Source organism: Pagrus pagrus (assembly GCF_965226575.1).
Source record: "Pagrus pagrus genome assembly, chromosome: 7".
NCBI lineage: Eukaryota > Metazoa > Chordata > Actinopteri > Spariformes > Sparidae > Pagrus > Pagrus pagrus.
The window spans coordinates 5,178,192-5,199,076 of NC_140191.1; the positions used below are offsets into that span (position 1 = coordinate 5,178,192).

The following is a 20,885-nucleotide window of genomic DNA, read 5'->3' on the forward strand; positions in this document are numbered from 1 at the left end:
TAGGCTGGAAAACACTAGCTGTGTCTCAATTCAGGGGCTGCATCCTTCGAAAGCCGCATCCACCGTTGTTAAATGGGACGGTCCAGCCTTCGGAGCATTTCATGGTTGCGTCACCAGATGTTCCCGCCCCTTACCCTTACATCACGATTTCCGCTGCTCAGGCCCGCGAAAGTGACGATCTACACCACTTGATGTTGCCATTTTCTTTCTTTCTTTCTTCTTTTTCGGGCGCGCAAAGAATCTTGGGATATGCGAGGCCGCAAAGGATAGTAGCGGTGCGTCATCCAAAAAGAGGGAAAAGTAGGCCGCATTTGTGGGGTGCATTTGGAGGAGGCTTTGAATTGGGATGGCCTTCGCTCGGCATTGTGACGTTATTGGCCTTCAAATGCACCCTTCGAAGGATGCAGCCCCTGAATTGAGACACAGCCACTGGGAACAGGGCTGGGCTAACGAAGGGGGATGCAGATCAGATGTGGTGGGAAGGCAGACCGGGGAGGAACACAGGAGGGAAACAGGAAAAGACACCACAAAACCCAGAAAACAGAAGTAACAGAAGACAAAAACGACAGGACCATGATGAAGACAAGAAATGAAATAAAGATACCTACAGTTCTCTGATGTCACCTTGGTGTGTCTGGGCCGGATAATAGTACCCGTGTATACTCTGTTTGAGATCAGATTACTGTGATCGCGTTAAATCTCTGGTTAAAGCAGAGAGTGCACTGGAAGGACTGTGTAGATTTTCTGGCTCTCGTCTGAAGCGTAGTCAGCCTCGACTTCAAATTAAACAGAACATAAATTACGCACAGCTAATAAGTGAAGTCAGTGGTCCCCTTCTCAGAGCTGAGTCCACAGACTTTAAATAAATGTTCCAGTCACGGTATCGAGTGTAACGGCCTGGAATAATGGTCTTTTTGTGCCAGATGTTCTTCTTTACATCAGTCCACAGGCAGCTGCAAGCGTCTGCTCAAACACACACACACAGATATGCAGGTAGAGGTCAATCAGCTCAATCCTCCTCCAGCTACGGTGATCAATAGACGCCCTCGCTGAAGGTCACCTGGTCATGTGATGGACTGATCGTGTCAGGCGGTCTGTGAATGGCACGAGGAAGAACGGCAGCAGCATCCACACAGAGTGGGAAGACAAATATCAAAGCGCAGACTGATTCAGTGACATTTATTTATCGTAATTTATAGTCACGTTTACTGTTGTCTTTAATGATGAACCCTGTCGGCAGAGTAAACACTGGCAACGCACGCTTCTGCAAACCACGTCACCATAAAACTGCATCAGCAATGTACAACCAACAGACAAACAAGCTAAAGCAGCAACACATGTCCACTGGATCCACCGCAGATCCTGAGATGGCAGCCGTTTGATTGACAGCTCGTTCTAAGCCCGCCCTAGAGCCTAAAACAGCGAATGAGTGATCGTGCCGACAAGAGACCCTCTCTTTCTTCCTTCTCCTCTCTCCGGAGCCACTTACACACCAGCCTGTGGATGATGGAGAGAAAAAATAAATAAATAATTCAGTGTGTTCAAACTCTTGTAGATTAATGCCAGAAGTACTTACAGAGCTTCTGACAGAAGCTTATAGACCTAAACCGTGCCTGCACTCCGAATGGTTCAACAACAGCTTTGAATTTACTTTACTTTGGGCTGCGTTTTAGGAAAACTACATACATCTTCAGGAACTGGAATTAAGAAAATAAAGAAAATAACTCCATAATCAGATTTAAATGTTACTCCAAAATGCCATCGTCACCATGAGGCTCACCAAATCCTGTATTTTTGTTTACTTATAGGTTAGAAACCCTCTCACGGCTTTCTCTCTTTGTTTTAATGCAGAAGTCCTATTTTTAGTTTTCCTTTCCCACCTTCTCCTCTTCCTTACTGTAAAGATCTGCATTCAGAGCGTGCAGCGAGTTTCATAAAAGTGCAAAAAGCAAATTTCATAGTTGGGAGTCAGTCAGCTGTGGGAGAGTGTATTACATCAAGTCTAAATGTGCCTCAAACCCATTTCAAAGGTTAATGGATTGGATGCTCACAAACAGTAAAAGAGAAAAACCCACGTTGCATACATTTACATTAACTTTAAAGCATTTAGCTGAGGCTTTCATCCAGAGCGTCGGGGCAACGCTGCCGTTATTCAACACCTCAGTGTGAATAAAAAGACAGCTTTCACCAGCAGCTCTTTCTGATCCTTCTTATTTAAAGGACGTCGGCGGCTCTTTCACCACAGGTCATAACAGAAACACACCTGCTGCTCCAACCTTTTTCTTTTTCTTTGGCAGGAGTGAAGCCGGTGACGATGTAACTCGGGGCAGTTTTGCGGCGCCTATCTCAGGGATAAATAAGAACCACATATAATGGCTCTCAAAAATAGCATGACATAATTCACTATTGATTTGCTCTCCTGGCTGGCTGATCTTCATTTCGTGACACTGGAGTGGGGAGAACTCAGAGGCATTGGCATCGATCAGGCGGCACCGCGAAAGGCAAAATTTCATTTTCGTGGACGCGGCGGCGGGCCCGCTGTGTTCTGTACACTGACATGTGGTGTTGTTTTATGAGTCAGGTTTATCGATTCGCTGCTGTCTTTATTCCTAAAGATATCAGACGTTTCTTTCAGAAGCACAGGAGCTATTTGTGTAACATGTTAATGTGATCTCACGCGCTGACAGAGGATCAGAGGTGCGATTATTTCTCAGAGCTGTCTATCCCTAATGCAATCTATATGCATTTCTATTTTATATGTACATACAGACCATGGCAATCCGTTCTCTCCTGATATACTTGTCTTATGAGCTTGGTATTGTTGTTGTTTTTTAGCCTTTTTATCATAAATATGAGTCGGGGATACTTGTCTCTGGTGTTTTCATGATACTGAAACATCTAACTCGGATACAAAACCTTGAAAGATATCGATACACCATTTTTCGATCCTGGTAGTGACCCTTCCTTTGTCTTTTTACGGTCCTTGGTTGTAGATTCAGAACAAGAAGAACCAGAAATAAATGTTTAAATGACACAAAGATAATCAAAAACATAAACATGCAGTCTAAATATGTTGAAGTCTTTATAATTATTTGCAGCCACAGAGGTCATATCTTGAATCAGTGACATTCATCAGTTCAAAGTCATTTATTTCCAACCCCGTTTATCATTACAAAGTGTTGAAGCATGTTAAACGTGTCTATTAATGCTGGAGATATTAGTACATTTTGTTTTTCTAGGAGTCTTGCTGCTCGTTCCAGCAGGCGAGCCTAATTGCTGTTGTTTGAGACTGTAAGCGTTTCCTCTCCGTCCCTGAGAAACTCATTTCCGCTGTATTCTGTGCAATTTGCAGCAATTCTGTATTTGGACACAAACGCTGCAAATTGGCGAAGGTGTTTTTCTTCATTGGCTTTTGTTTTTCTATATTTCGTGCTTTCTTAATGTGCAGCGGGTTGTGCTCTCAGGCCAGCTGTAGAAATAGCTTTTGTTGCCATGCAACCCATTGACAGCATATCAAATATTCTAACTTTCTTACCGAGTAAATCATCCAGGACCGGTGTTTACTCATTTATACGGCCCAGGCCTATGGTCCAATCTTCTGTGCTTGTTCTCAAACTCTTTGAACCCTGTTCTGGCCGTGCCTTGAAGTGAAATCATGCCTACAGTAACATGTACAAATAAAGAGAATATCTAATGTTATCTTAGCCCACTTAATCTTCACAAAAACGCATTTAGATTCATCTGTGGTTGTCATGCTTTTTCATTTTGTGAGTAACTCTGTAGTCTACGTCCCCGTCTCAACCTCTACGACACTCTAGTTCATATTTTGTGAACATGTTCAGCCACCTGTTGGTTGAATCACACGAATAAAACATCCTTGTCCCTACTGTAAATGATGGATGGACCCATATGATTCAACAAACAAATCATCTATTTTCTCTCTGCAGATGCCGTTCCTGGAGCAGCACCCCTCCCGCTGTCCCCTGTGCTCAGACTGGCACAGCCCTTGGCATCCTTGATGACCCTCACGACGCTGACGCCGGCACCTGCGGCCTCTCCGATAGTCCCGAGCAGCACGGCGGTCGCCACCGCCCCAGAGACTCCCTCGGCCGCCGGAGGGGACGAGGGGCCAGCCGAGCTCGGCTCGCCGTCAGAACCGGACCCGGAGCCCGAGGCCGAGCCCGAGGCGGAGACGGACGCGGAAACGGAGGAGGAGAAAGCCCGACGTCTTCTGTACTGCTCGCTGTGCAAAGTGGCGGTCAACTCGGCGTCGCAGCTGGAGGCTCACAACAGCGGTAAGAGACGTGTGCTGGGGATGTAAACGTCACTTCAGTGTTTGAAGTAATTATAACAGAGGTTTCTGTGCAGAAGACAAGAGATCTTCCTACATGTTTCCACGTGTTGAAATCTGAATCCAGTGTGTTTCAGTCCTGCTCACGGAGGCCCTCTGCCCCGCAGGTTTTAGATACTGTATCTAAGATAATGTACTGAAATGATCAGCTGGTCATCATCAAGCTCTGCTGAAGCCTGATAACGACCCAATCACTGGGATCAGGTGTGTTGGAGCAGGGAAACAATTAAAACATGCAGGGCCGAACACTCTAATCACCATGTGGAAGCCACATATGAACATGTGAATTCACATCATTCATTGGTGATAAAAAAGCAAATCACTTATTCTAAATTCTCCTGGTCACATGATACATTATATTATTTTTTTACATGTTTAAACTTTAGTTCACATGTGCAAATCTGTCACAATGTGAAATGTACATGTGAAGAAGCAAATATAAGGTGACTCCATGTGCTGTAGTTTGTTTTCTACACACAAAGAAAAGGCAATCACATATAAATGAACGTAATTCACATATGTAAATATTAAATTTCACACATGGAATATTTTATTCTATGTGGAAATGTCCAGCTCTCATATAACATTACTTTATTTTTAGTTGAATATGAAAATATAGCCAGTTGCATGTGAAAATCTATGAAAATGTGAATTTCACACATGGGGAAGCAAATTTCATGTGTCTCCTTGTGACACAATGTTTGTAATTCACATGTGGAAATGTAGATTTGAAATGTGCAAACTTTCATTCACACGTTATTTTTATTTCATTTTCACGAGTTAAGATTTTAGCTCACGTGTATAAAAACCAAAGGCAAAGGCCGTCTTTGTTTTCAGGTCCCATGAAACACAAACACCAGCATCGGTGCTGAAATACTTATTTTTGTTCAATCAATGCTTTTTGTGAAGACGGTTGTTACCTGCTGGTTTCTGCACAATCACCCAGAACCAGTGCTGACGTGTTCGTCGTCATCTCTGTTGAGTTGCATTGTCTGATGTGAAAAACACATTTTCTAACTTTTTTTGTGTGTGTGTGGGGGGGGGGGGGGTACAGTTGTCAGTGGTTTCCATAGCGACCTTGTATCCAACTTTGCTCACCTATGTCAAGACGTTCCTGCTTTCACGAGCAAAGATTGTTTTTCTGAATCGCCGTGTCAGACTAATTCACACACACAGATATTACAGTACGCAGAGTCGTCTGTGTCGTCTGCCGGAGCTTCCTGTCCCGCTGCTTTTGTATCATCATATCAATTTTCTTTTATAACGAACATTTTATTGAGAGTTTGAACAAGTCAAATAAAAATCCATCAGCAGGGACGTGGCAGACAACAACACCCACTGACGTCTTTCACATTATCCGTCACTGGATTGGGACTTCAAGATGGCCAGGCAGTGAAAGGGTCTCATGTGAACTTACACTGATTGTTCAACAGAGAGCATGTGGCCCTTTTTAGCAAACTTTTGAAATGTTGCATAAGAGAAAATGCAAATGAGTGTTTCTGTCAGCTGGTTTTGAGCGAATAAACTCTGCTACACAAAGTTAATATCGTCAGATTGATGTTTTAGACATGGCTGGGAAATTATATTCCTTCTACGAGTGACAAAATAAAAAAAAAAAAGCCAAATGTGGCCAGCAGCGCGTCATCAGCGTCCTGCAGCAACAACTCTCAAGCATCAGTTTGTATGTTCATCCGGCTTCCATTAAAATGACCTGTGGCCTGATACATTATCACATATAGTCTGAACACACAGAAGAAGAAGAAGAAGAAGAAGAAGAAGAAGAAGAAGAAGAAGGCCATTTCTATCCGGAGAGACAACTGAATAAAGTAAAGAAAGTGTTTATTCCAGCAGATGATGTGATAACGAGTCTTGTGAGGAAGTGTTGGCCGCTTACACTTGTGACCGAGGGGGATGAAGCTGTTGAATCCGCGAGGACTGGGTGCTGATGGGGAGGTGGAGGCAAGATGATGAGGCTAACACTGAAGGTGTGTCACTGTGCTATTGGACAGACGTGAGCTGCTGAAATCAGCTGACAGCCCGGAGAACGAGGCAGCACATTAGGACTTTGTGAGTGCGTGTGCGACGAGTCATAACCTGAAGGCCAAATATTGCAATAGTCTTCCTGAGCTTCATTTACGAGAAAGATGGAGAGGAAGGAAGGAGGGCACTGACGAGAGAAACTTCCTCCTCAACCGCCTCAAGCAAGTTTAAAAACTTTTGGGGAATTCAACCTTTCCTAATGCAATACTTCAAAATGTGCATAAAACTACGCTGATGGAGACACGGCTGATGTTTCGGCAGTATCCTTTAAGCTGTTGTAAAAATATTCTATCTCTTTCCAGGAAAAGTTATTCTTCGGTTTCAGTGGTTGAATCCCAGAATGACAGTTTTGCAGAGACGTTGAATTGCTTCTGAAGCTACAGTCCAATAACCTGTTGGACGTTCATCTACCAATCCTGAAGTTCTGGACGTGTATAGACGAGAGCAGTTTGTGTCTAAAAATCAACAATAAAACTTGAATTTGTTCAGAGCGTTTCAAAGTGGTTCTGGTGGTCTGAGTCCAGGTCCAGAGCCGTTGTTGATTCCCAGTCTGTGGCTTCACTACAGACAAACAGCTCAGGTCAAACGTGTAATTTCTCATGACTGACTTTAACAACGCTCTCAGCTTTGATCAGGGACTTTTTAGAAAAATTTACAAGTCGACCTCTTCACACTGACCCTCATATCTCCCAGGTCAGAGAACAGTTAACCTCGGGTCTCACCTTTCCTTCAGGCAGAACCTGCAGAGTGAAGTTCACGTACTCACCCCGCTCCTTCCTGTCTGAACCTGCAGGTACGAAGCACAAGACGATGCTGGAGGCCAGGACCGGCGTGGGCTCCATCAAGTCTTTCCCCCGGCCGGGAGTCAAAAGCAAACTGGCTGTGCCCACCAAATCAGCGACGGGCCTGCAGAACAAAACGTTTTACTGTGAGACGTGCGACGTGCACGTCAACTCAGAGACTCAGCTAAAACAGGTGAGAGACTCTGAAACACTCAAATATTTATAAACTCAAACAAAAAATGGTATAAGTGAGGAACTTTTTGCAATTTTCCTGCACACATAACATGTTTAAATGATGCTTTTAAAGGTGATTCTGTAAAAAAAAAGTTATATTTTACTACTATTCATCATTGAACAATATTTTGTGAAATAAGTTAATTCTTATTATTGACATCCAGTTAGAATAACACCACTCAGATATAAATCAACTGTATCTGGCCAAGAAGCACAAAACAGCCCGTAAAAAGCAGTGAAACAGACGTGAAGCAGAATAAAAGGTCTTTTCACAGCAAACATTGCGACTTCTCTATTCAGAAAATGGCAGCTCCTTTTTTACTTAAGCGTCCCAGTTCATCAGCGAAATGGAGTTCAGGATTCATGAAATGTAATTTTTGTGTTTCAAAATGTTTTCTGTGAAAAAGGTTTCTGCAGAGGACTGTCGGCCTTCACCTCCATGTGCTGTTAGATCAGGAGGAGGAGGAGGAAATTCATAGTTCGAGCAAAAAAAAAAAACTCTTTTGGAGTTTTAAATAAAGTTTTTGCTGACTGACATCCAAACACACGCCTCCTGCTGTGAAACTGCTCTGCCAGCAATTCGCAGGTTGCCCTGCATCGTATTTCTGACCTCCACCAAGGAGGTTATGTTTTCACCCTCTTCCAGTTGTTTGTTTGTTGGTTTGTCAGCACGATTACACAAAAACTTCTGAACAGATTTCCGTGATGTTTGACGCAGCAGTTAGCGGTTACCCTGGTGATATACTGCCCCCTATTTGTTTTGAGCGTGAATTGGACAGGTGGCCATTGTTACATATTGCACCTTTAACATTGCGTTGTAGCGTGTTTTTCACCCATTTTTGTTAATTTTGTAGGGATAGTGTCGCGTCATGGTGTGTGGTCTCCTGAGTGTTGGTCTAATTATTAAATGAATCCATTAAACACTTTCGAGATGAGTCATCAGAGAGATCATCATGACTCACGGGAGGAAAAAAGAGATTACTTCTGTACTAAAAGCTTTCTTGTCATATATTTGGTTTAAAAAATAAATAACTGGACCGTCGACTCGGGGACACGTGATCAGAACTTGGAATCTCTTTCTTTCTGTCTTCAGCTCATTCACTGTGTTTACATACACACCAGACGCCGGGGTTACTTGGAGAAATGTCATAAGTAGTTTGCTGTTCATCTGTGCAAATCTGCTTATTTAGACTCATTTACTTCACTGTTAGATTTCATATTTTGTCAGAATTAAGATTCATTTATCTGGATTCAAAGATGCACCGTCAGTGCTGATAATATTTCCTTTCAGTCAGCCATGCTGCTGTCATGCACATGCGCTCCTGCGAAAAAAGAAATCTGGTTGAGAATTTACAGCACGAGGCCAAGAAGAGAAGTTCCTCCAGCAGATAAGAAACCCTCCTAAACCCTCTCCTGAAATAAGGGAGATGGTTCCTAGTTTATATGCTGTTAAGGAAATCAGATTACTAAAGAAAGCTGATAATAATCTCATTCCTGTGATATGTTTCTCACTGTGGCTTGGCTGAAAACTCCTACCTAGGAATGTTTATCCTGGTTGTCGCTCTGGGGCACTCCATAAATCTTCTTTTCTTGTAGCTGCTGATCATTCTGTCACGGGGGGAATTTCATCTACAATACTTGAAAACCCACTCGGTTTTGTCTGAGCTAACCTTGAGCTTGCTCACTGAAAATAGACAGGCTTTGTATGAATTTTTCATGCAGGGACTTTTACTGAGTACTTCTGAAAAGCGGCGATTCTCTGTGAAAAGAATCCAGCATGACAAATTTCTGCTACGGCTGGAAACCAGAGGAAAAGTGTGATTGTCAAACCCACTGGAAGGACTTATGAGCTTTAGACGGAGCCAGAAATCTGCCTTTTGTTGTCGATGTGTACCCACACTGAATTATTTATTGCCTTTATCTGCTCAGAGCACAGAGTATTTCTCTAGATGTCATTCCAGATTCTTGTTTTCCTCTTGTTTATTCAAACCCCTCTGCGTGTTTCTGCTCTCTCAACACCAGAAAACTGTTAATTTCACCCGAAATGACATTCTGTATTTAACATGGGAACAAAATGTGTCATTTGGTAAATGCTGTCTGCACTGTACCTTGAAGCAGGGCCAGAACTGCAGTCATTTTCACCGCGGGTGGCTCCAGTCAAAATGAAACCTTTTAAGCTGTAATACTTCTCGCTTTGAGACAGGAGGTGTATTTTTAGTCCTGCCTCCTCCCTCTGGGTTGGTCAGGTTCCCACATCATCACATGATAAGCTATCTATCCTGAAATGACATCCAGCCTCAGGCTGAAGTAACAGGCAACTATAAAGCATCACAATCTGAAAAAAGAAGAAGACAATCTCCACTGTTTTTTTCTCAGGACGGCTCCTCTCTGGGGGAAAGTGCAGTATCTCAACCAGGAATACTTCAGCAGATGGCCGGGAAACCGGTCGAAACCTTCCTCTTGACCGGCTAATCTGTCTGATCCTCAGGGGTTGAATGATATTCTGCTGACCCCTTGATCCTTCCTCCAGCCCGAGGTGCAAAAACCTTTTCCTTAGAGGACCAAAACTGAAACTTAATTGAGGGCCACGGGCCAAAAGCAATGTAGGCCATGTTCACATTGCAGCCGTTTTCCTCTGATGTCGGGGGAAGCTCAAATGTCGTTCTGCTGTATTCCAGGTTACAAGTCGTATGAACATATTGAATCTGACAAACTGTTTTCATTTCACCACTTCCTGATTGATCGGCGACCTAAAGACAATGTACAGTATAAATTAGGAGGGACATATTTCAAGGTAAAACAACATATTTGATAACCTATTAGCTAACGGTAGCATTCAACCACTTCCTGTTAGAGAGTGTTACCTCATGAAAGGTGGAGATTGATGCTGTCATCGTAAATATCATCATATATCTTGGAAACGTTCAAGAATGGAAGTTAAACCGTCTGGATGTGATCAAATGACAATGTTAGCCTGGAAGTGGTTGAATGCTAACATAAGCTAATGGTCTATCAAATATGTTGTCGAGTATGGTGAAGTGATAATAATTTGTCAGATTCCCTACGTCGTTTATTTTTATATTGTACATATATTTTTATGACCCCGAGGCCATTCATGCTGATTGTTTTTTTTATGTTTGTTCACTGCTGGTGACGAGATGTGAAATTTCCCATTAAATTAAGCTTCTGCATTGTTTTTCTTTATGTGGAAATAGCTGTCCGTGTTGACAGGAGCAGCTGCTGGCCTCTTTCTCCTTGACGCCGCCACCTACTTGATGGCATTGCTGTCACTGTGTTTCCGTCGGAAAACAACAGAGGCAGCTGGTTCAAAATAAATATGCAAATCAGAACATGTTGCATGTCTGGATTTGTTCCTTAAATTGACATAATCAAGAGAGCTAGACCAGAAACAAAGACACTGCATTCTGAGTCATTCAACCTCTGTGACAATGAGATGAAATCTTACGTGAAGTTAAGTTTGACTAAAGACCGAGAAATGATTCATTCTGGCTGGACTAGATGACTTAAATCTTCAATATTATGCGATGACACTCTGTAAACTGCATACCTCCGCCAAGGCCCAACAGTCCCAATTCAGTTAAGCCTAATCCAATATCAAACTTGTATCACTCTCAATTCAAACCACCCATAAACTGCTTAACCCTAATTTAAGCTCCTGCATCAAAATGTACTCACTCATAGATACAAGCCACCCAAATATGTCTGAGAAATTAAAGAAAACATGGAAATACACCTTCTCTTCTTGGATCCATATCTTTATTCAGATCCTCACCAAAAGTTGATGAGGTCTATTCTGGGCCGAGACACATCCGCCATCCAAGTTTAGCAGAAATCCGTTCGGTAGTTTTTGCGTAATCCTGCCTACAAACCAACAAACTAACAGAGTTAAATATAAGAAAAACAGTAACACTTCTTTGTATACATTTATTCATGATTATTGTAATGTGAACATTTCCATATTGCAGCTTTAACCGCAGTCGAGTGACACACTGAAACCTCCAGTGTGACTCAGGACGTCTCTCTGACACTTTTGTTTTCTGTCTCCCCTTTCAGCACATCAGCAGCCGGCGTCATAAAGACCGAGCGGCAGGTAAACCAGCCAAACCGAAATACAGCCCCTACAGCAAACCGCAGAAAGGCCAGACCAAGCAGCCGGTGAGTCACTGCACGCCTCAGTCATCTTATCAGCAAATGTCTCGGTGTCAAGACAACAATCGCAGTGACTAATAGCCTCTTAGGAGACGGACGTATGAAGGCACGAGAGACGGTTATTGTTTGATACGCAAGACTCTGTTCATTGTCATTCTCCTCTTCCAGCCACTTCCCGTAGCTGCAGGTCAAATAAAAAGCATAAGTCTGCGCTTTGACCTAATATGTACTGTTCTCTTTTGCTCTGTTTGCATGGGAGAGACTGTTGGACCAAACTGCATCAAGAAATTTGGCAGTTTAATGTTTCTTTGCTTAGAAACTCTCCTCCCCTGCCTCGTTCAAAGTGCTGCGGTCTGCTCTTGGATAAGCACCATTCAATCCACTTGACGGCACCTCATTCAATAAAATGTCAACTTTCATAACTTGTTCACCTGTTACCTGGCTTTTATTAAAAAAATCCATGGCAGGGAACAGCATGATTTCATTTTGAAACTTGATATTTTATAGACAAAAAGAGGCAAAGTATCGAGTCTGAGCCAGGGGTCGAATATTATTCATAGGTAATTGTAAATGTCAGTTTTAACTTACTCGGAGTGCCTCTGCGTGTGGTCTTCTGCGTCAAGGCAGTTCAGATTAATGTCAGGCAAGTGTACAAACCACAGAAGAAGAGAAGTGCACTAAACTTTCCTGAGGTTGTTATTGTTTCTGGTACTTGCCGTCCCTTTTAACATTTAATCACGTAATAGCAATCATGGATCGACAGCTGCTTTTTTAACCATAGTTAGACAGAGTCGACACATTCATGATGTCGTTTTGATGAGCAGCCGTTCTGATTCAGGATCTCTGCACAACTCGGCAGTTAAATGTTAATTCCCGATATCAGCGTTTCATTTCTTACTAGTTGAAGTGTTCATTGTTGATGTCTGTAACTAACAGAGGCGGCACAAGTACTCGCAGTCTTTACTCAAGCAGGAGTACAGATACTTGTAGAAGTATAAAAGTAGAAGAACTGATTCAACTTCTTAACGAAGTACAGGCTCTGAAATGTACTCTGAGCTGTCAACCTTTACCGTTGACTTCTATCCAAACTCAGTTACAGATATCTATAATTCAGATTTGACATGTTAATGAGATCTTTAACTTGATTCTCACTGGTGGAAATGTTCGTGGTAAATATCTACAATCGTTCTGAGATCACAGTCATCATGAATCAAACTCTAGATCTAAAATTCAGCTCTGACTGGTCATTATTACACTATTAATATGTTGGCTTGGAGTTATAACTTGTATGAATATGATTTCAAATATCTAGATTAAAATTGTAACTACTGACAATTATATTTAAGATATCTACAATCATAAAAGGCATTTCCATTAGGGCTGGGCAATATAAACGGTGTATAACGCTATCATGACATGAGACTACATATCATCTTCGATTTGTATGTCGTTATATTGAGATACGTCACAAATTTAGTCTTTTCCTGGTTTTAAAGGCTGCATTACAGTCAAGTGACGTCATTTTTTTAAACTACCAGACTGCACTTTGTCATTATATCCACATTATTGATGATTATTTATAAAAAATCTCATTGAGTTAACTCAGTCCTGCATTCATGAAGTGCTTTTGAGGAGATTTCAACATATTCAGATATACAATACTCAAAATTAGTTAGGGACATGGGGATACGGGTGCATGTACATGGATATGCAATAAAAGTCATATACATGATGGTTTGTTTGTTACAGTCGTACATATTGGAAATTGATTTTTCAATTGTTGATATTTGAAATGGGAAAATTTCATTAAATTTCCACCCGTCAATCACTGATATCTAATTAAACGACAGATATCTGTTAATCAGTACATGTAATTGTGAAAATGTTTTTGCAACATCTCAAAACTCTTTCACAGACAATCTTAAATTAACATTTTAACCAGTCAAAGTGACATTTTTACATGTTGAAATGTCAGTGCCACAAGTGAAAACCAAACTGCTTCCAGTCAGCCCTGTGGATGAAATGTTAAAGGGCTTTCTACAGTGTGAGGCAAACTGAGGATTTCTTGCACTCCAGGAGATCTAACACAAACCCTGTAAAAAAAAGCTGTTTATTCGAGTACCACGCGAGGCTGGGATGGGTTCGATGCATGAAGGAGCCATGCGGATTCAATGTGTGAAAGATAAAGGACGGCTTGACTCTCCGGCGTACAGAACCCCTTTAGAAAACGGCATTCATCACACCCACTGTTTGCCGAGACCGAGCGCGGGGGCTACCAGTGTGGGGGAAATGACTTTTTCTGAAACCCATCATTGACTGAGTTAACGGAGAGGAGCTTCTTTGATGAGCGGAGAGTAAAGAATGCTTCCCATAGGGTTACGATGCCCGAGTCAGTGATTGATAACCCATGACAAAGGCTGCCATCCTGGTGCTGTGAGACCGAAGCTTTTCCATTACTGATACAGAAGATTAAGCCGGATAACTTTAGTGACCTTTTCACCCGATTAGGCTGCTTTTGGAGGTTCGGCGATTTTTTTTCCATTTGTCTGTCTGTTGTTTCCTTTTCTTTTCTTTCATTTCTTCTTTCCATTTTCTTTCTAAATAAAAAAATACATTCTCGCTCTGAAAGCAAACACACCGCTGCAAAATAACAGAGTTTGACGGATATTAAAGAGGTCTGTATTCAACCATCACCAGAATAAATGTTAGTTTCTGCAAAAAAAACACACAGAAAAGTTCAAACTGGACGTTTATTTATGTTGCAGCTTTTCGATTTCTCCCGTCACGACGCTGTGCTTACACTCTGGTCAGGTCACAGATTGAGATGGTCTGACTTCCCCTGAAAAAACAGCTGGTTTTGACGCCACAAAACAGCTGGAAATGTCCACACGTGTCCTATAAAATATCCAGTGGTGGCCTCACAACACCACCGCCACCCCCTCCACCTCCTGATGTGAAAAGTGGCTAATAAGCACATAATTTGAATGTGATGTGCCACGTTTAGTACAAATGTCAACCTTGTACCTGTGGGTTGCAGAAACCCTAACTGCTAACATTATTCCTAAATGCCTTGTTTGGGGATATGACTTGGTCCTGGCCAAGAAAAAATGACTTGAGACATCATGACTTGAGTCACATGTCTCGTGTCCATCTACAGACAGTTTCACCAAACTGCTGTGTTACGTTGGTTAAGCAGCGGAATAATAATTTACAATACAAAGGAGTCGACACACCTGTAGCTGTTTCACATATAAGCTCTGGTGTTTTGCAGATCACCTGGAACACTTTCAGTAATTAGCAGCTGATTTGTGGCACCTGTTTGATTCCCTGTAAAGCTCTCAGGCCCCCGACTCTCTCTGCAGCGTATACAGCAGCAGCAGCAGCAGCATCCTCAGCCACCGAGCTCGCTGTTTATTCATGTTTGTCGTAATGAATCTAATTTCCAAGTTAAATCTCGTTTGCGTGACAGGACTCGTTTGCGACCGTAACAGGGAACAGTCTGGAAAATCATGACAACACAACAGATAAACTGCAATGACGGAGAGCAAACTGTAAAATGTCAGGAAGAAGTCTGCAGACTGCTCGTTTTGTCCGTCCGACTGTTCGACACACAACCAGGTTTAATTAATAACGATTAAAACAGAGTGAAGCTGCAAATCCTAACATTTGGAATTATTCCTGGAAAAATGATTTCATATATTACTTGTTTATTACATTTTTTTATTGACTTTCTGTTGATCGAATAATCGATAAATTAGCACATTTTTAGCACTACAGGTGAGCGCTTTGTATCGAGCACCAGACATCGAAAACTGTGAAGTACCAAAGGTTGGGATTTAGTGTCCAGTCAGATTTACGATCTGATTCACTTGTTATTGATTCATTTTTCGTTTTTCCATTTTTTTTTGCCATCAAACAGGAGGAGAAAATGGTTTACCAGTATTTTTTTTTCTATTTTCTATTTTCATTTTCCTTTTTTGTTTATCTATGAATATGATTTTTCTATTCTTTTTTGTTTGTTTGTTTGTTTATTTTTTGTCATTTTGGCCACAAAAGGCTGAGTGGTTTGTAGAAAAAGCATTTTTATTTCTCACAATTGTTTGAGAAACTGTATCGTCTCTGTGTAGAAAGTAGCAACAAAAAAACAAAAAAAAATTAAATGATTTCTTGCAAAACTATGAATGTTTTTGTACCCTGATTCCAAAAAAGTTGGGACACTGCGAAGATAAATAACAAACAAAATGCACTGCAAAAACTCAAAATGTTATCATGGTATATAAGTATATTCTGACAATGTGATTTGTCATCAAAATAACACATTACACTTGATATAAGAAAATGTCGGTTTGTTTATTCGGTTTATTTAGTGATAAAAAAGCAAGGAAGATTTTTCTCTTCTGATTAAAATTGTTCCCCAAAACTACACGAAGCACCTTTACATTTTATTTTCCATTGGTGGATTTTTTTACTAACCACAAGTGAAAAAAGCTTGTATTATTTTTGAAAAACTTATTTGATTGGACCAATATTTAATGAAATGCAGCACAAAGACACAAGAGTTCATCCCAACTTCTTTTGAATCGGGGTTGTAGCGGATGTGCGATGTTGACTTTCATCTTGTCCACCGTGTGCACATACGATCTGTGCTGACTGTGCTTTTGTCTCTCTCTCTCTAACAGATAAAGTTAACCCTGGGTAAGGAGCGTCAGTGTCAACCTCTGACTGCGCAAATCATACCTGCTCACCTGGCGGCAGTCGCAGCAGCCGCCGCCGCCGCCATCAACAACTCTTTCGCACACCGCACGAACCACGCCACTAACCACGCCGCCACCCCCACCCTCTTCCAGACACAGACCCTCCCCGCCGCACTGCTCCGCCCGGCCCCTGGGCCTGTCAGGACCTCCCACCCACAAGTCCTATTTGCCCCTTACTGACCTGTCTGACCCGGGCGGCTCTGCACCGCCTCCTGTCAAGGACCAAAACCACGTGCTCCACCCAGACCAGGCGAAGGAGTCGTGGCAGCATCTGTGCTCCTTTTATGCATCCGGGATACTGAACATCCTCATACTGTGATCGGACCTTTACCACGTCTCTCCGCTCCTCGTATGGATTATCCCACCTTTAAAGATCAACCGGACTGCAGCGAAGCGTCGGGTTCTCTCACAATAGGTTTATTTCTCTATTCCCACTGTCAACCCGGGCTGCAGTATACATGCTTCCTGTGCCATACTGCAGCCCGTGGGCTCATACCCGGACCCTGGACTTGGACCTACATTGTACCGCAATAATGTATAAGACTAACCCCGTGAACTATGCAGTGTCATTACTCCATGATGCAGGGCACAGTTTAAGCTAAACCTATGGTAGGGATGTGCTTTTTGTAAAGATACAGCGTGGCACTAAGATCATTGCTTTAGTGGAGGATTACCGTCGCTCATAATTTAAAAAGGCTGTTACTGATCCTAAGAGCGAGCAAGAGCCTCCTCTGTTCCTGTATGCACTTTAAGCCCCTCCTCTGTTGATGTCTACATTAGATGGCTAGACTGTGTTAGATCGTTAGAGTACGTGTCGTAAACGTGTGTTTTCGTATTCGTCCTCGCATATCTGTACGTGTGTGCAAGTGTGTACATCTGCATGTGTGCGTGTGATTGTCCATCTATGTTCGAGTGTGTGTGTGTGTGTGTGTGTGTGTGTGTGTGTGTGTGTGTGTGAGAGAATGAAAGAGCTCCCACCAACCATAAGCCATCCCAGTCGATATCCAGCACACATTGTCACTGACCATGTCTCGGGCCAGAGGGACCACAAAGGCTTGTGTATATTAACTGTCAGTGTGTATAAGGTGAACAATTTCAAATAAAAAGAGTCCTAATTTGTTAATGTTTGTGATCCGGTGTTGTTCAGTGTGTGCTGTCAGACGTGGTGCTTAAAGGAACAGTTCACCCGCCAATTAAAATGCAGTCGTTATCTTCTCACCACCGGGCCGATTGGAAAGTCTGGTGAAGTTTCGTAGTCCACCGAACATTTCTGGAGCTTCACAGCAAAACATCATTGCAGCGTTCTCCTAAACAACTGAAGCAGATGGAGACTTGTTTTAAAATGGCTCCATACTCCTCAACCAGTGTAATCCAAGTTTCCGGAAAACCATTTGAAAAGATGTCGCGGGTTGAGCTCGTGCACACTCTTCAGACGGGGTCCGCGCTAACACTTTTAGCTTACCAGCTACAACAAAGATTTCAGCTTATAAACAGGTCTAAATAACATCTTCTCAAATCTATTTTGGATCCAGAAGACCTGGATTACAGCTGGGCAAGCAGTAAGTGTTGGAAGTTGCGAAGGAGTGATACATCTCACTTGCTGACTCGGCTCAGACCACACAGAAACCACTGACAACGGTAACTTTTATTATGTCTTTAACTTTAGTCTCTCTTTCAAACTCAGCGCTGACTGAACGGAAAGACATTAACAAGCCAAAAGCCTTTACTTCAACACACGTGCTAGCATCGCGCCTGAAGAGGAGAGTAAACCAGTGTGTTCACGGCCGAGCCGAGCCGGAGGGAATAAAAACCTGTGACTGCTGCAGGATTAATTGACCCGGGAGTTAATCCCGTTAATATACATTCACATTGCACACAAAAGCCAGATGTGAGTGGGTTTAAGTATTTCAAATACATTCGGGTATACATACAGTACTGAAGATACGCATCTCTTACTGAGCCCAAAGGATATTGACTCTCCCAGTGTTTGTATCACGATATGCATTTATATAAACTAATCATTATATTTCACGACTGCAGCAACACTTTCATAATTTAACATTCGGATTTCTCAGCCCAACTCCATTTCCACTACGACTCAAATATGTTTCTGAAGGATGTTCACTCTCCTTGTTTGTGCCACAGTGTGTGTTTGTAATACAGAGGCTAATCTATAATCCTAATGTAAATATCCCTGCTGGAAAATTACAATTCTATTCAATTATTTACAGTCTTATATTGTGTCTAACTCGAGCGAGCGGAGCAGAGCAGATGTGCACACAAGTGGCGTGAAATGTATTACGACTGGGTAAATACAAAAAAGAAAAAAAAATCCAGGCTGCTGTGGTACTGAGTGACAGATGACCTATTGGAGTAACAATGCAGCGGATTATTACCTGAATGATGTCATTTCTCATAAAGCAGCCGCGGCGGATGTCGAACAGCAGAACACCGAGGCTCTGGAGACGACGTACATCTGTACTGCTGTCGTTTCACTTCACTTTAAATGTGCAGCGTGGAGGATTTAAGGGGATCTACTGGCAGAAATGTAAAATAATAATGATAATTATGCTTCCATCAGTGTATAATGACCTGAAACTAGGAATCATTCCACTTACTCCACCTCAGAATGAGCCTTTTAAATCTAAAGAGGGAGCGCGTCCTCTTCAGCGGAGTCCTGCTGCAACACTGTGTTTCTACAGAAGCCCAAAACGGACAAACTAAGTAGGGCTCTAACGTGTTTTTTGCTCTTTAACAGCAAACGAAGGTGAGAGTGAGACGAGGGGTGTTTGTTGTTAGCAATCCGCAACCTCATTGCTAGATTAGGGATCGACCAATATGTTTATTTCAGGGCAGATACAGATACTGATCATTAGTGATGTAGGAGACCGATAACCGACACTGACACAGATTTACATTTGCAATAAAAATGAAAATCCTAGTCTCAAAATTTTCTTCTGTGCTGAAGTACAATTTAGAGGTTTCCAATTATCTGCTGTTTTTATTCTTCCAGTCCTCTGCATTTATTCAACAACTTTGCCACGTTACGTTACTTTGCAGATTGAGATTATTCAGTGTTGATCACTTCTGACATGTAACCAATCAGATGGCTGATAACGAGTCTATCCCACCACTGGATGCCACTAAGTCTGACACACTGGACCTTTTGAAGGACAATCATAGTTTTCTTATCGTCAACAAATCCTATGAAAACAAAAATCAATCAACCTTTTAAACGATTATAACAATACATTTTAGGTGACTATATTTTAAAACACTCAAGTCTGAAGTGATCCTACAGAACTGAACGCACACTACGAAGCAGAGGACATTGAAAGCAGCTGTGAAAAGGTGATTTTTGAGGAACCTGTTCGGAGCTGCCCCATTTACTTGCTATCTGTTTATTTTAGCCGAATGCCAAAATCCCTCTGGATTGATAGGAGTAGATTCAGATCACCTGTGGTGCAGGGTGTGGAGACGGGCTCCTAATTAATGGTTATCAGGTGGGGAACGGCTCCTCTGGGTCTTTCTGATTCCTTCATTGTCAGACTGCAGACCTCAACTTAACAGACTGAGACTGTCTGTTTAGGCCCTGTTGAGATTTATTTGCAGCCTTTTGTTTTTCTTATTGAGGGAAATTTTGAGCTTTGTGAAGCTTAGTTGAGTGACTACTATCTACTTTAAAGAGCGGATATACTATATAAAGTCGTACATGTGCAGATTTGTGCAGAATGGTTGTATTCTGGGAGCGGCTGCGGCCACGAGCCTGTTTGTTCCTACTGAAGATGTAAATCTGAAAACAACAACTTGTTTAAGCACTGGTTAGTGTAGTTTTTTTAACAAATGCTCCTTGAAAATGACTAAATGGTGCATTTGTTGCTCTACATTAATACACATTTGGTGCTCTGCAGTAATTACAGCAGCAGGTTGGTGCATGTGGGACCGAGAGAATAAACTCCGAGAGTGTGTTCATGGTAACGAAGGAACATGTCGCCCAGTCCAACACTGACTCATTTGTGTTTTTAATAGTTTTTGGACAACAATGGGGTTCTGTGGCACAGAGGAATAAGATATTTCCGGCTTTGGCTCCACGGCCGTTTCCACGGGATTTGCTGACAATAATTATCCGTCAGTGATCTCAAGTTATAATAAGGCTTCGTTTCCCAGTGTCAGCACATCACACAGACGTCAAGGCGTTTGGGTGTTCGGTTTCGAGTCAGTGCTTGAAGTGGTAAAAAAATAAATGCCGGTACATAAGTTGGCAAGCGGGGGGACGGGGGTGGTCACATTGGCACGAGTGGCCCACAAAGCTGCCATCAGGAGCACCGGGAATTCCCCTGAGATACCGTCTCTACTTTTGGTGTTTCGTACAAACAAAGCACTTCAAGCACCAACAGAGAAGGACGGGCAGGTGTGAATGGAGACGTAAGAGTCAGGCGGTGCTCCCTGCTAATGCAGTTTACTAACAACGCAGAGTAAAATGGAAAAAATGGCGAGTGCTGGCCCACCGTAAGCTCTGGTACACGTTGAATTAAAGTAAGTTATTTCCTACTT

At 42.3% G+C, this 20,885-nt stretch overlaps 1 protein-coding gene across 3 annotated transcripts in view; it reads left to right on the forward strand.

The window, feature by feature from the left end:
* znf385d (zinc finger protein 385D) overlaps positions 1–17,454 on the forward strand; it is a 96,451-nt gene extending 78,997 nt beyond the window's left edge. For all 3 annotated transcript variants that reach the window (XM_084357945.1, XM_084357946.1, XM_084357947.1), the window contains 4 exons: positions 3,948–4,295; positions 7,185–7,366; positions 11,482–11,583; positions 16,257–17,454. In XM_084357945.1, the coding sequence (XP_084214071.1) occupies positions 3,948–4,295; positions 7,185–7,366; positions 11,482–11,583; positions 16,257–16,511 (887 nt within the window). In that variant the 3' untranslated portion in view covers positions 16,512–17,454. The remainder of the gene's footprint in view (positions 1–3,947; positions 4,296–7,184; positions 7,367–11,481; positions 11,584–16,256) is intronic.
* The last annotated feature ends 3,431 nt before the right edge of the window (positions 17,455–20,885 follow it).